The sequence below is a fragment of the Emydura macquarii genome, unplaced genomic scaffold (assembly GCF_026122565.2).
Source record: "Emydura macquarii macquarii isolate MOO-44397 ecotype Brisbane River unplaced genomic scaffold, CSIRO-AGI_Emac_v2 contig_2768, whole genome shotgun sequence".
Taxonomy (NCBI): domain Eukaryota; kingdom Metazoa; phylum Chordata; order Testudines; family Chelidae; genus Emydura; species Emydura macquarii.
This window is the reverse complement of record NW_027132905.1, coordinates 24,059,463-24,073,651: the sequence shown is the minus strand read 5'-3', so window position 1 is coordinate 24,073,651 and position 14,189 is coordinate 24,059,463. Positions and strand designations below refer to the sequence as shown.

The window sequence follows — 14,189 nt, the reverse complement described above, 5'->3', positions numbered from 1 at the left end:
CCTTTTTATTCTTAAATATTTGTTTACTCTGAATCATTTTCATGCCTTTTATCATGGTGGATTTGTTTTCTTTCAAAATAAATAAATAAATGATACTGAGTGGCTCAGGGGATTGGTAGTAGAACACAAAGCCTTTCCTTCCTCTAAATTGCTGCTTCTAATCCGATTCGGTCGGCTGTGACATAGGTCACCCACTGAAAGCTGCTTGGTGGGATTCATAAAATGTAACAATAGTGTCAAGCACGTATCTATGTCACAAAAGCCAACCGTGTCATTTAGCACCTTGTAGTCCCTCTGCTGAGACTGTGATCAAGGAGACGGAGATTCTGACTCAGATTTAGTCCCATATAAGCAGCAGATCATTGACAGTACAATGTGGGGAAATGTATATAGTACTGCATTGCTCTATCCAGTTCTGTCTATAAAAAGAACACCGTTGTCCAGGACTGTTAGTCCTGTGCCTTCCACAAATGCTGAGTTCGCTGACATATGTAAAAACCTGAAACTGATAAATTCTGTGGTGTGATGCCTCTTAGGGCAAGGATAAATGAAGCTCTTACAGGCTAGCAAGTCATTCACTTGTTATACAGGTGCACAAAGTTCATCTGCCAAAAAGCCATAGTTTTCTTGAAAAGATTTTCTCTGTGTACACGAGCTGTTTTTTTAAAGCACGATATATCATCTCTGTATTTATTTTGTTATCCAAATACTAAAACGATTAATCATAGCATGGAAAAAGCACAGCCAACCATACTGAGTTTGCTGCCAATACAGTTTAGCTTTGAAAAGTGATTCTAACAATGGGATTAAGTTCTATGTTCCATTGCATCTCAATGGCTCTTTATAAATGAGCTCAGTTTACAAGTAAAAAGATGTGTATTCCTAATAGCCAGCTTTGAAAACTCAACCTGAGATTTGAAAGTAATTTGTTTTTTCTCCCCTTATCATGCATTCTCCCTAGTAATAAAGGTTCTATAGGCCATATTCTGCCTTCAGTCACAACTATGAACCCCAATGTCTTCAAATTATACCTTCAGTTGCGTGGATGCATCTGATTGATCCTGAAAGTGGAATTTAGTAAATTAAGATGTTGATGATGCACAAGAAATAATAGACCATAGTGTAAGAAGGAGTAAAAAGTCACAATAAGTTACTATAATCACTGGATCAACCATATTTTTGTCTGAATGTGCACAGGAAGCAGCTCTGTTGGGTAAGAAGGTGCTAATTTTACATAATCACTTTTTAGAGTAGAGTCAGCCATTAAGAATTTTTGTTTTTTCACGCCAAAGCACTTCACAAGTTCTGTAGATGCTGCATCTCTGAAGGATGGAGGGTAGTCACTTGTGGGGTAGAGGGAAACAACTCACTTGTGCCCAGCATACTGCAGACCAGTGATAGGAGAAAGGGAAATTGTATCAAGAGCACCAGGATTTTTGAGAACAGCACTGTCATGAAATAACTGAACTGAAAGAGCAAGCTGAATTTTACCCTTTTAAATGGTTTTGGTCACAGTATCTAGGAGATCACCTCTCCCTATGTGAGACTATAACATGTGAAAGCCAAGTGAGGTGTTCAGGTAAATAGTCCCATAGCTTAATCAACAGTAGGCCAGAGCCCAGGGAGTTTCCAATAATAATACCCATCTTTGAATCCTAGGCCAATGCATTATTCACTAGAGCATGCTGTATCCTCATATCTGGAGTATACTTTATCCTCTGGTTAATAGGAACCCTAATTTGATGTCCTTCAGATTATAGTGAAAACCTCATATTTTTCTTACAGGCTGTGTGGGAAGATATGTGTAAATCCTCCCAAACAACAACTCTTCCAATGTACAACCCAGACAGAGTCCCAATTTGTATGTTTTATCATTTAATTTCCACTTGCACCCAGATCTCTGATTGGGCACAACTGAACACAAATTGAAATCAGGAATGATATGTGAATAATAAACCAAGGACTTGCCCTAGAATAGAGTAAGTGGTTGCCGAATTTCATTAATTTTGGTGACATTTCCCTTCTTAACAAGACCCAAACAAACCTTCCTATTGTATAATAACAATGCCATGTACTGTAATTGCCCTTGTAACTCTTTGGTGGGTTGGACCATTACTAGCAGTGTTTAATGACATATACCCAAGCTGTGCCAGTCAGGATGTGGAAAGAAGAGGGTGTAATATTCATATAAAAATCACCAGCACAATCTCCTCTTTTTGTTTTCCTTTACATTGAAAGATCTCTCTTCCCAAACTGAGACCTTGAATGCCAGGTTGCAGGCTGGAGCACATTTTTATGGCTGAGTTATAAACCCCTGAAAAATGGGGTTTTGTAATGGAAAAGGGTGACATGATAAATGTACCACTTTATTCAGTTAGACTTCGTTAGCCTCCTTCTGCTCCCCTTGCCACAAAAGATGCTGTGCCAGCTCCTCACTTTCATATCTGCCTCCTGCGATCCCCTGGATCTTTGCAGGGTCAGGAAGAGGACATTTTTTATTGGTACTAATGAGGTAGAGCCAGACCAAGAAAATATTTCATATTGATTTATTGTGGTTTAAATTGAATTGATCTGAGCAGTTTGTTTTCAGTTATTCGCTCTGAAGAGTTTCCCCTCCCTTCTAGCTCTCATGACCTGTGAACAGTCAGCATAGGTCTGAAGGAATGTAGCTGTCTGCTTCTAACCTATGCTTTTGTGCTAATCTCCCTCTGGAAGCTCTTCCTGTCATGACTGGGTCAAGAGCGCGCGCGCTCGCTCTCTCTCTCTCTCTCTCTCTCTCTCTCTCAAACACACACACATACGCGCACACACACACGCCCACTTTCCTTCACAGTTTTTATTCCTGGCTTTCCATGGGAGTGGATGGTTCAGGGGAATCCAAGTTTACTCCTCAGGGTCATACGGAGGCATGTGTGGCGTGTTCATATGCAGCCAATCATTAGAGCGGAGGAGGAGAAGGGGGAAAGCCAGCGTCATATTCACCAGGCTGGTTCCATGCACCCAGCTACTAAATCCTTCCTGCTTCTTCAGAGCAGAGCCTCCACCAAATACTAGCCCTTGTCTATATGTCTCAACCCTATCACCTCCATGATGAGTACTTCCTCCCCAGCCTGACCATGTAAGCAATAAACACCACCACCACCACACACGCACAAGCCTTGCCTGCATTTGGAAATAGTCTTAATTCAGCAGTCAGTGGCCAGTAATTGTCATAGATGCTTTGGTGCTTTCCCCTACAAGCAGCAGTAGTAGTAGTAGTAGTAATAATAAATTAATACTTAACTCTTTTAGGACATTTCATCTGTCGATCTCAAAATGCTTTACAAATGTGGTCAGTATCATTATCCCCATTTTAGAGATGAGGAAGGTGAGGCACAGACAGGGGAAGTCACTTGCCCAAGGTCACCCAGCAGGCCAGTGGCAGAAATGGAAATAGAACCCAGGACTCCTTAGTGCTCTGTTCACTAGGCTACACTGTTCTGTAGACAAAGGCAAGCCAGGATTTGTTTTACAATGTGGTTTTGCAATTATGCTTTACAGGCCCAGCTGGAACAAAAACCCCTAAATGTCCTGATCTACAGATAGAGGACAGCTATATAAATTGCTGAATCAAGGGTTATTCTTGAGTACAGATGAGGCCACACACTGCCTGTGATGAATCTCTGAACCAGCCAACTTCCAAATTTTCCAGTCCCCTCCTTTTCCCCATATATGCAACTTATGGAAGTCTGCCTGTGACCCTGCTAAGGTGATTCTACACCAGACCCCACAACCTCAGCCCCACTCTACTCATCACAGAGTTTAAGGCCCTCTGCAAACTCAGGCAGATCCCTCTGCATTGGTTTGTACTTGGATAAACCAGTGGGTTACATTTTCAAGGTTTTCTTCACAACAACTAGGTGTCTTAAAAATAACAACTAGGTGTCTTAAAAATTGAAATTGGAGATTCTGGAGAACAACTGAGACCTTTCTGCACTGCCATACTCTGGTCCTCCATACTTCCTTAAGTGGGCACACACACTACTTCTTTTAGAAGATAAAATATTTAGTACAATAGTTCTGTGACCAAGTCCTTACAAACCCAGAATTCAAGTTCTTGTTTGTTTGGTCTGTTGTTTGGGTATGTCACTAAAGAATTGGGAGACAAGGTGGGAGAGGCAATATATTTTATTGGACCAACCTCTGTTGGTGAAAGAGACAAGCTTTCAAACTTACACAGCACTCTTCCTCAGGCATTGGGAGTCATAAATACTTAGGATGTGGACAATTACAACATGTAATTTAATTACTCTTTCCTGGTTGATACTTCATGGGTACTGGAGGAGCTGAAAAAGTGCTGATATCTTAACACTCAAGGTACTCTATTTGGAAGATCCATTAACAAACATTTGTTGTTTGGATTGGAGACAAAGTGGTAATGAGACGAAAACTTTCACTTCTACATCACCAGTTCAAATCCAGTGCAGGTTGTTAATGGTGAAAGAGGTAGAACCATTTAACAACTTCCTGTTCACCTGTGGTGATGTGTGTTGGTGTCTTAGTCCAGTTCTTGGTGGACAGGTCCCTTCATAACCAAACCTGTTATAGCAATTGATACCCTTGCTGGCCATCTCAGCAGAGAAGCCAGTAATTTGGTGAATGGCCTACCCTGTCACCCTAGAGCTGTTCATTCCAGTTCAGGCTCATTAGCAAGCAGGGCAGTCGAGGTGCAGGGGCAGGAATTCTCCTGTCCATACTGTATCTTTTCTGGAGGTAAGTAGACGAATACAATCTCCAGGCGGTCAGTGTGGCATCTTTCACCAAACTCACTAGTAATGTGAATGCTGCAGCATTGCAGCAGCAGTGGGTAGAGCTCATCTGTATCAGTTTTCATCTCACTCCAATACTTCCTCCTTCCTCCAAAAAAAAATCTGAAATCCAAACTAACTTTTCCTCTGTTTTTTCTATCCCTCCTCCAAAGCTGTTCTTGCCCTCTAGGATATGAGGGGGAGCGATGTGAAGTAAACCCAGATGACTGTGAAGATAACGATTGTGAGAATAACTCCACGTGCATGGATGGAATTAACAACTATGTCTGTCTCTGCCCTCCTAATTACACAGGTAAGGAAGTACCACAGCCAAAGGGCATAGGGAACCAAGGGGGAGCAGTTTAAGAAACTTCCATTCACCTTGGGCACCATAAGAAACCAGTTTGCTCCCACTTGGTGAGATCACTTGCATAGAATTAACCCAGGTTCTGAGTAGATTTTAAAGTATCTGAATTGTAAGCATGTTGTCAGTGAATTCCTGCCCACCCTGTAAACAGAGGCAAGAAGGAGGGATAGCTTTGCAAAGATGCTGTTCCAGCAATATGTCTGACCCTTAATCCAGAAAGATCACCACTACCCCTGTGAGAGTGTAATTCATACCAGAAGGAAGCGTTCGGGGAGTGTCATAGGGGAAAAGCTATTACTGTCTTGGCATATTTTGTACACATGCACTTCCCCAAGTCAGAAGTACTCATCATAGTTACTGGAACTTCAGTTAAAATATATAAACAAGAAATTCTCAAGTTTGTCTGTTGGTTAGAGAAATCTGTAGTTTTCCACTTGTCTTTCCTTTAAGTGCATCACAGAAGTGTTCCCAGTACTGAGTTTAGTTCAATATACATCTGCTTAGTGTTTCTGAGAATAAAAATGACTTCTGTTTCAAATTACAATATAATAGTAACACTTGTAAAGTGATTTCCATCTAACAATCTCAAAGCATGGTGCATATTAATGAATCAACCATGACGGTACCCCATTTAAGTAACCTTCGTTTTGCAGATGGGGAACTAAGGCACAGAGGCTAAGTGATTAGCCCTCAGTCACAGAGCGAGTCGCTAATAGAGCTGGAACTAGAACCCAGATCTTCTGGCTCTCTGTCCTGTGCTTTAGATGTCTTCCTTCCTAAATCTTCTGTAGGGCTAGGAACTCTGTTAACTCAAAAATGTAAAAATGCTGCTGTCAGATGACTGCTGGAGTGGATACTTCACTCATGACAAGCCACCCAACTCTGATCTACTCCTCTCAGTGGTAAGAAAACATCCATGTTAGTTCCTATTTTGATGCTTTGAAATAGGTTTGTTACTTTATGAGAATGGAGCACTAATGACGGGCTTCTCGTACACTGGAGGATATTACATATCAGGGGACTTAATAAGTATAAAGTTTGAGTGGCTTGGTAAGTGAGAGGGAAGTCTTCTAGAATTTCCCAAACTCTTAAAATGCTTTTTGCAATATTAGAGGCTTGTGTAAATCTTTGGCTGGGAAAAGCCTTATGACTTGAATGAAAATTTATTAGAGTTTTTATCTACTCCTTCTGCCAAAATAGACGGTAAAGCTTAGGCTTGCCCAGAGCAAAGAACTTTGTTTCTAGTGTGTTGAGCCAATTGTTCTTATTTGCACTATATATATGTGAGCCTTATACTGGGGATCTCAAATAGAACTCCTTATTTGGAGATAAAGGCTTTACATTTACAGAGGGAAGTGTATTTGAGCAGCTAAGCAAGAGAGAGCCTGCAAGGAACTGAACCCAAAGCACAAGGGACATGCTCTGTCCTTTTTAACAGCCGCATGGTGGGCTATAATGGCTCTTGAAGAGAAAAATACCAGGAAAAGGGGTAAAGTGGGATTTTGCTGCAGATAGTACCTGTCAGTGAGTCATTTCTGGCCATGGCCAAAGAATTTCTATGACACTTCAGAGTCAGATTTGTAAATATTTTCAGTCACATTCCAGCTCACTGTTACCAGAATGAATGATTGAATATAGCCTGTTGTATGCTATTCATCAGCTAAAATATACCAGTTCATCAAATAGCCATACATTTAAATTCCTTGGACCAGATTCTAGTTTCAGCGGCATGACACGCACTGCCTGATATAGTATACAATATCTGAGGCCTAGAATATTAACCCTTTGCTTAGCCAATAACTATTTGATTGCGATTGAAACCAGTTTGATTATAAGCTATAAACAATAAGGCTGACAGTCCAGAGAAGAGTAGTATGCATGGTTGTAGAGGTGTGATAGGACTTGCGTATAATGAAAGGCTGAAAAAATTAGGCTTATTTTACTTAGAGTTAGAGGAATTTATTTAAAAATATGAAGGATCTAGTGAAATGTGAGATCAGGGTCACTCAGATTAACTGTAGGCTAATTTTAGTACAAACGAGAATATTTATTCACACCTTGTAATCATTCCAATGAATTCACTTCAGCAAAAAGTCTTAGGGTAAAATACTGTAATGCTGGAAGTTGAGTGAAAAGGAAACTGAACCCAATACATGATGGATGTGCTCTGTCAAAACAGCTCAGGTCAAACAATGGGCTATATCAATACAATCAATATATATATCTATAACAATACTGTGGCTATATCTTTAAAAAATTGAGCAGATTAACCTAATAACTAATGACATGGTTTTGCAAGCTAAAATCAGAATAATGAAATATCATGCTTCAAAGAATAAGCTAACCACTGCGAGGTCAGGAAGGAATTTTCTCCCATATTTAAAATTTTCCAATGGGCTACCATGCATTCCTGGTTTTTGCATTCCTCTGAAGCATCAAACACGATGACATTCTCTTTCTTTCTCTCTCTTTCTGTATTCTTCAGTTAGAAGGACTTGGTCTCCAACTGGGTCTCTTGGACCAATAATTACATCAGAATGGTAAATCTCACATTTCTGAATATAAATCTAATAAAAGTAAGAGAGTGTCTTTGAAATATTAACTGCCAGATGAGTTGCAGTACGCCGGTCTCTGTTGGAAGTATCCAGGGTTTTCTTTGTTTTCTCAGAATCGCCCTTCTTTGTTATCTTGTGTTGCTCTAATTTTACCGTTATACCCTTTTTGGGAAAAATATGCCAAGTATGAATTTTGCTTTCATTGGTTAAAATAAGTAAAGCTGTAAATCTCTCTTCAATGAATAGTTTTCCCTATGTTTTCCTTTCTTAGTTGATTCTACATGGAAGATATACAGTATGGTAAATGACTATAGAGGGGAGGAATTTCCCACACCCAAGGCCCCATTTTGGTTTTATTAAAAAATATTCTTGACTCTCTCATAGTTCCTTCTCATCCAGTGATCTCAAAGTGCTTTGCAAACATGAATGAATTGAGCCTCACAGCCCTTCTTTGAAATAGGTGAGAATTATCTGTAGATGGCCATACTGAGGTACAGTAATGGAATGTGACTGGCTGAATGTGACAGAGATATTTAATGCCAGAAACAAAAATACAAGGCCTGGATCTCTTCACTCAAGACCTTAACCACAAGACCAGACAATGGTTTCCTTTTTATTCATTAAGTTCAATGCTTGCAAATCTGGGTGCCTAAATTTAAGCAATTAAAGCTATATTTAGTCTCTGTGTGTCCTTAACTCGTCTTGTCATCAGCTGTTGCCTCAGTTTTCCTCTTACTGGATGGGTAGTTTAGCCCCACAGCTAAACAAAAAACCCTACTTTTTCCAGGGTAGACAGTTCAGAAGAAGTCTAAGGTTAACAATGGACCAGAAACTAGATGAAGATCAGTTTGTTGGAGCCCTTTGTGGCCACAACCCTCTCTTGATGGTCTAAGCAATCTTCCCTCTTGTTTCAGGGAAATGCAAGTGAACTTGTAGTCATGGATTCAAAACAGGAATCTACCACTTGATTTCTCTTTCAAGTTTTCTGTTCTTCCTTTGTCGATGGTCTGTTTCTTCACTCTGCTGGTCTCTTAACTTCCTTCCTGGGACTTGGCAATATCTAGCTTTCTGGCCTAAAGCCATCACCCTCCATGTATTCCAGAAATGCTTTACTGCTAGCCCCACAGCTTTGTCTGCCCCAGGAGTCTCTAGCAGAGCCCACAGAATTCCCAGAGTTTGTCCCCCTCATCTGTCTTGCATATACTGTCTCACTGTTTTAATGGTAGTGTCCAAACAGTATCATCCATATGGAACTGGCAGCTCAAAAGATCATCCATGAATTTATGTGAAGCTTTGGCCAGAATCTGAACCAGTCCCAAACTTGAGTTGGTCTTTGAAGTTTTTGAAACATTTGGTTAACTTTTGTTTTTTTCTTTTTTAATTTCTCGCACCGCTGCATTGTGGTTTTTACCAGAAACAGAAATGAGGAGATGCCACAAGGAATTTGGGAAATACTAGAAATTTCTTTAAAGAGCCTGATCCAATGAGTCTCAGCACATGTATCCAACCCTCTTTGGTCTGGAAATTGGGATCAGGTTTGGAAAAAAATTTAAAAAATGACCCATACTAAATAAAATGGCCGCTTTCTAAAACAGATGGCTTCTCAGGAAGGGGGAGAAGGGGGCAGGAGATCCTGTAGGATTATTATCTTGGAAAATCAAATGTTTTAAAATAGTCTATTTCCTTATGAAAGATTTGTCTCCATTAGCTTGTATCACAGAAAAATGAGTAGAAACCATTTCTGGTTTCACATGTTAGCATGATGAGCCTAATGTCTTTTTCCCTCAGGGGACCTTGCAGTCTCTTGGGTTAGATGTTGTTACAGATTTTTTGTTGTTCCACCCCTTTTCAACTCAACACTGTTCATTTTTACTGAGTGATTACAGCTCCTCCCTCTGGCCCAATTTACTGAAGTGCTGTTGCCTGTCCAAAGCCAAGCACTTAAGCAAACAAAATAGCCTGGAGGAAAGATGCCTTGTGGTGACTTGTGGTTGCCGTTAGTTTATGGAGCTTTGCTAGCTTGCTTCACGTAGCTAACCATTGTGGCGATATGGTACAGAACAATCAGTGAGGGGCCCCAATTGCAGTGCTGAGTTGAACTTATCTGAATCATAGCTCTTTAGATTGGTTTGTTGCCTTTGCATATTTTTAGAGCATGTGTCACACATACAAGCAGGAAGTTTTCTGGTAGTGTGGTTTCAAGTATTTCTTTTGTAAGTTCACCAAGAATTTGAGCTATTAAATGTGTATCTAAGGCTTAAACACATTCCTAACTATTTGCCGGTTTCAGAACTATGGAACCGTAGTCATAATTTGCTTGAAAGACAAAGCAAGTAATGGTTAGGGTTTGGTGCACCCATCCTTTCAACCAAGAGAGTCCTGCTCTAGGTGGAAGTTTCCCAGTTTCGTTACTTGGTAAATGTGAAATTTGTTTATTTTCTGTATAGAAGACTAAAACCAGCAACCCCAGAATCAAAGGATGTGAACATGAAGAGAACTGGACACACCTAACTGACACAAGGATCTTGTGCCCATTCCTGCTGTCAGTGAAGTCAGTTTTCTAGTAACAGCGATCCACATGTTTACCTCCCCCAAATCAGATTATGGTAATTCATTGAGCTGGGACTGAAAGTGGAAGCAGCACAGCAATTGAGAATACAGCTATCTGATTCCTCAGAAGGAAAAACCATGAACAACGCATCACATTGGTGTTCTGCATTCTACCTTGGCTCCTACCTTGCTTCTGATGCCAACTGAAATCCCTAGTCTTAATTCTTATTGCCACCCAGGGGTGGGCTCCAAATGTCAGACTTCCTCTGCATTCATGGCCCACCAAGATAGCTACACGTCTCTTGAACAATGAGACTAACGCTGTCTTCGAGGGTGAAGCATGTGAGATCTGAACATAAGGTGCTCTTGGTGGACAGGCCCCAGCCTGTAAACAACCTGTCATAGATTAGAAACTGAGCACAAATGTAACCACTTTCAGAATAAATTGTGATATTCAATAAATAAGACAGCATGCTAAACTGCCAAATCTAGGAGGAGTGGACATCCACTATCTACAACTTGATGTGAACGTTAATTACTGTATTCAGCACACAGTGGGCACATTAGAAATGCCAGCAAGATGTAAGCAGGTATCCTTGTATATAAATCATGCTAGGAGGATCACTATATTTTAACAACTGGTGTACAAAGACGCAAGCTGTAATTTATCTTCTGCGCTATCTTTGGCTACACTTTAGAGTAGATATAGCCAACTTCAAAGGGAAAAAGTGGACTGAAGAGTCTTGTGATTTACTCCCATAAACTGAAGCATAATTTTGCCAAATATGTTCAATTGCTGTGTTGGGGAGTGTGGGTTAATTGAAATCTCCCATTAGCCTTGAAAGCATTACAGAGACCTAACCCAAGTATAAATCGTCCATGACTAATGTCTGCACTAATGTAATAGACACAGTATTTTTCTTCAGCGCTTGGACATGTCTTATTCCAATTTCAGTTCTTCGTCAACATAAGAAGATAGGAATTACCATACTGGGTCAGCCCAATAATCCATCTAGGCCTGTGTCCTGTCTCTGATAGTGCCAGTATCAGATGCTTCAGAGGATGGTGCAAGAAACTTCACAGTGGACACTTGTGGAATATCCTTCCAAAAGGGAGAATTTCTGATTAACCCCCATTAGTTAGTAATTCACTCTTGCCCTGAAAAATGTCCCTTGCAAATTCTTTAGCTCAGCTAATTTAAATGTGGTTGTTCTTTTTATTTATATAAATGTCTAAGCAACATAATTTCCACCAATGCAATAAAACTTCCAGGACGTATAATATATTGTAAGAATCTGTCATACGCTTATCAGGGAAATAGACTAAGATGACTTAACAGCTAATGTTTGTACAACATTTATAGTGATATCTCTCTTCAAAGTAACATGTTTTGTCTGTCTTTAAATTTCTGTGATAAATTAGGATTTGAATTCCTTTGTCAATTTAAACGTCCCAGTGCATCAGTACACTCTAGGGTCTTATTCTAAGGCTACATCTCTTTCAAGTCTCTGGTGCCATAAACATGAAGCAGTGTTCGTTTGGGAGGTTGTGTGTGCTTTTTCCTTATTTTGTCTATGGAGAAAACCAGAATGCATTTTTGTTTAAACACCTGGGAATACTGCTGGAATCCCTGCTTCTCTTCCCACATCTGATCTCATTGAGCTCTTGGCTTCATTTGTACCACAATGATCAGTGATAGCTGCTTGATTCTCCCTACTTCTGAAAATCAAGCCCCTTGCTTGGGTACTTAAATATGAATTAGGAGTCAAACTTTTGGATCTTACTTTTCAAAATCTTGCCCAAAAGTTTAAAGGTGAAAAAATCTCCCCCAATATCTGAGTTCACCATAGGCAGCCTTAAATTATTTTCTAAGTAATTGTTTTTTCGGCTAAAGCTTCTGAGTTGGAGTCTCTTTTTCTCAAGCAAGAATTGAGTCCAGATAAATGGAGGTATGGAAATCAGCTACCGTGCATCCAGCCTGAAATTTTTGCAACAAACCCTCGTAAAGAATTTTTAGCAGATAGGGTCAGTGTGCTTGCATGGCAACTGAATGGACTGTTTCCAGAAGGATTTTGGCTGTGACTTCTCTGTTTGCTTCGTTTCAGTGAATGAACACAATGGATTGAAGCAATATCTGGAGATGGAAAATCTTGCCTTTTATTTCTGAATGTTGAGCTCGATAAACCCTGCCCAGCAGAAAGAGAGTCATGTAAAACAATACAAGAAGTATGGATCTAGGCTTTAAATCTCTTCAAAGTTCAGGAGTTGGACTCAGCCCATGATAAAGGCCCATCAGCCATGAGATTCTACTCCAGGTTCAAATTTGACACCTCTCTCCTAAAATTGTGTGGGCAGGAGTGTCATTTGCTATGTGGCCCGAAGGGGGGGAGTGGGGAAATAGAACAGTTGCCTCACCAGAGTTTGATTTGCCCTCTCACCCCACACCAGACTTTTCATACCCTCGCTAGCCAGAACTGTGGTGTCTTCCCCCAGGCCAGTGGGCAGCAGTCTGGGCCAGAGCTCCTAATCGCTGCACTGTCAGCACCAACCCTATATTCTACTGGCTGGACGGGAAGCAGCAGTGATGGCCTGGGCTGGGACCCAATACCTTCCCCAGACCAGCCATTCAGTGAGACACCACCCCTTGCCTCACCACACACCACCATTCCCAGGGATAGGACTGGCATACCACTGCTCCAGCCCCCTCAGGTGGGACCAGCCCATTTACCCACCACGAGCAGCAGTTGCCTCAGTGGGAAGGTGGAAGTGGGGATACTGACACAACTTTGCTCCTCCCCTTCGATTTTCCTGAAACGATACCCCTGTTTGTGGGTGTTCTGGTGTGGCTAGAGGCAATGTTCCCCTTTTGGCTCACTGAGCACAATTAAGTGGACTATACCTACTACTTAACAATTCAAATTATATATCTTCCCTTTGCAAGCTGTAAAAGTTAGTCCAGTAGATAACAGCCAGTTTGTCTCCATCCATTGCTCCATCCTAAAAACTATATTATATAAACAATATTAATCCCCTAAAATCAGGCAACACTCTCAAGGAACACTTTCCTTTTTCCTGTATAATCTTGTGATGTTCCTGACATCATTGTTAGCCTTAGCCCTCAGGTCTGTAAAAGTTGTTTTCACATGAGGATGAGAATATTTTCCATGCCGTGTTATTAATTATTTTGAATAATATTAGGAATGAGAGCAAAGGATTGCCTAAGTGACACTGCAGACAATAAAATTGAGGAACACATGGTACTTGGCTGCAAGTTACAGTGGGGTGTTATGATCATTTCAAAGTTGGGATTATTTAAAAAAAGATGTTGACACACCCACCTCCCTTTTTTCCCATTAGGAAGGAACAATATAATTCAGATCATGGCTTAAAAAAACCTAACGTGGTGTAAAATAAATAATGCATATGCCAATGTGGTCATTTAAATAACAAACCAAATAATTAAATCAAGCCAACTGCGTACAAAAGGATTTGTATAGCTCTGTTGCTGTTATTTTGGCTTTGTTTTTGGACTTATGGAAGATCAGCTATTTGTAAGTGGTGAGGCCCGTGAAAAGGGACTATTTTAAAATGACCAATGTCCCCTCTTTGGGATTTCATTGTATGAAATAAAAAAGGGGGAAGAATGTTGTATAAGTGGGGTAAATATTTTGTTGTGACTTTTAAAATGTCAGTGTAGTGAAAGGTGCCAGATTGACAGACCCAAGTACAAATAAAGCACAGTTTATCCAGAACATGGTTAGTAACAAGGCAAGCTTCACCCACATCACTCCACCATTTGGTTCTATTTCCAGGATAGGAGGGCAGCTTAGTCTCCTTGCCCATTCAGCATTTGGCCTCTGTTTAGAATGCTGTGTTCTGTGCTAGTTACCAATCTGTTTCCATGTGCAAAACAGAATCTTACATCTATTC

At 40.5% G+C, this 14,189-nt stretch overlaps 1 protein-coding gene across 2 annotated transcripts in view; it reads left to right on the top strand.

The window, feature by feature from the left end:
- SLIT3 (slit guidance ligand 3) overlaps positions 1 to 14,189 on the top strand; it is a 676,405-nt gene that overhangs the window by 615,838 nt on the left and 46,378 nt on the right. For both annotated transcript variants that reach the window (XM_067566650.1, XM_067566651.1), the window contains exon 28: positions 4,961 to 5,100. In XM_067566650.1, coding sequence (XP_067422751.1) covers positions 4,961 to 5,100 — 140 coding nt within the window. The remainder of the gene's footprint in view (positions 1 to 4,960; positions 5,101 to 14,189) is intronic.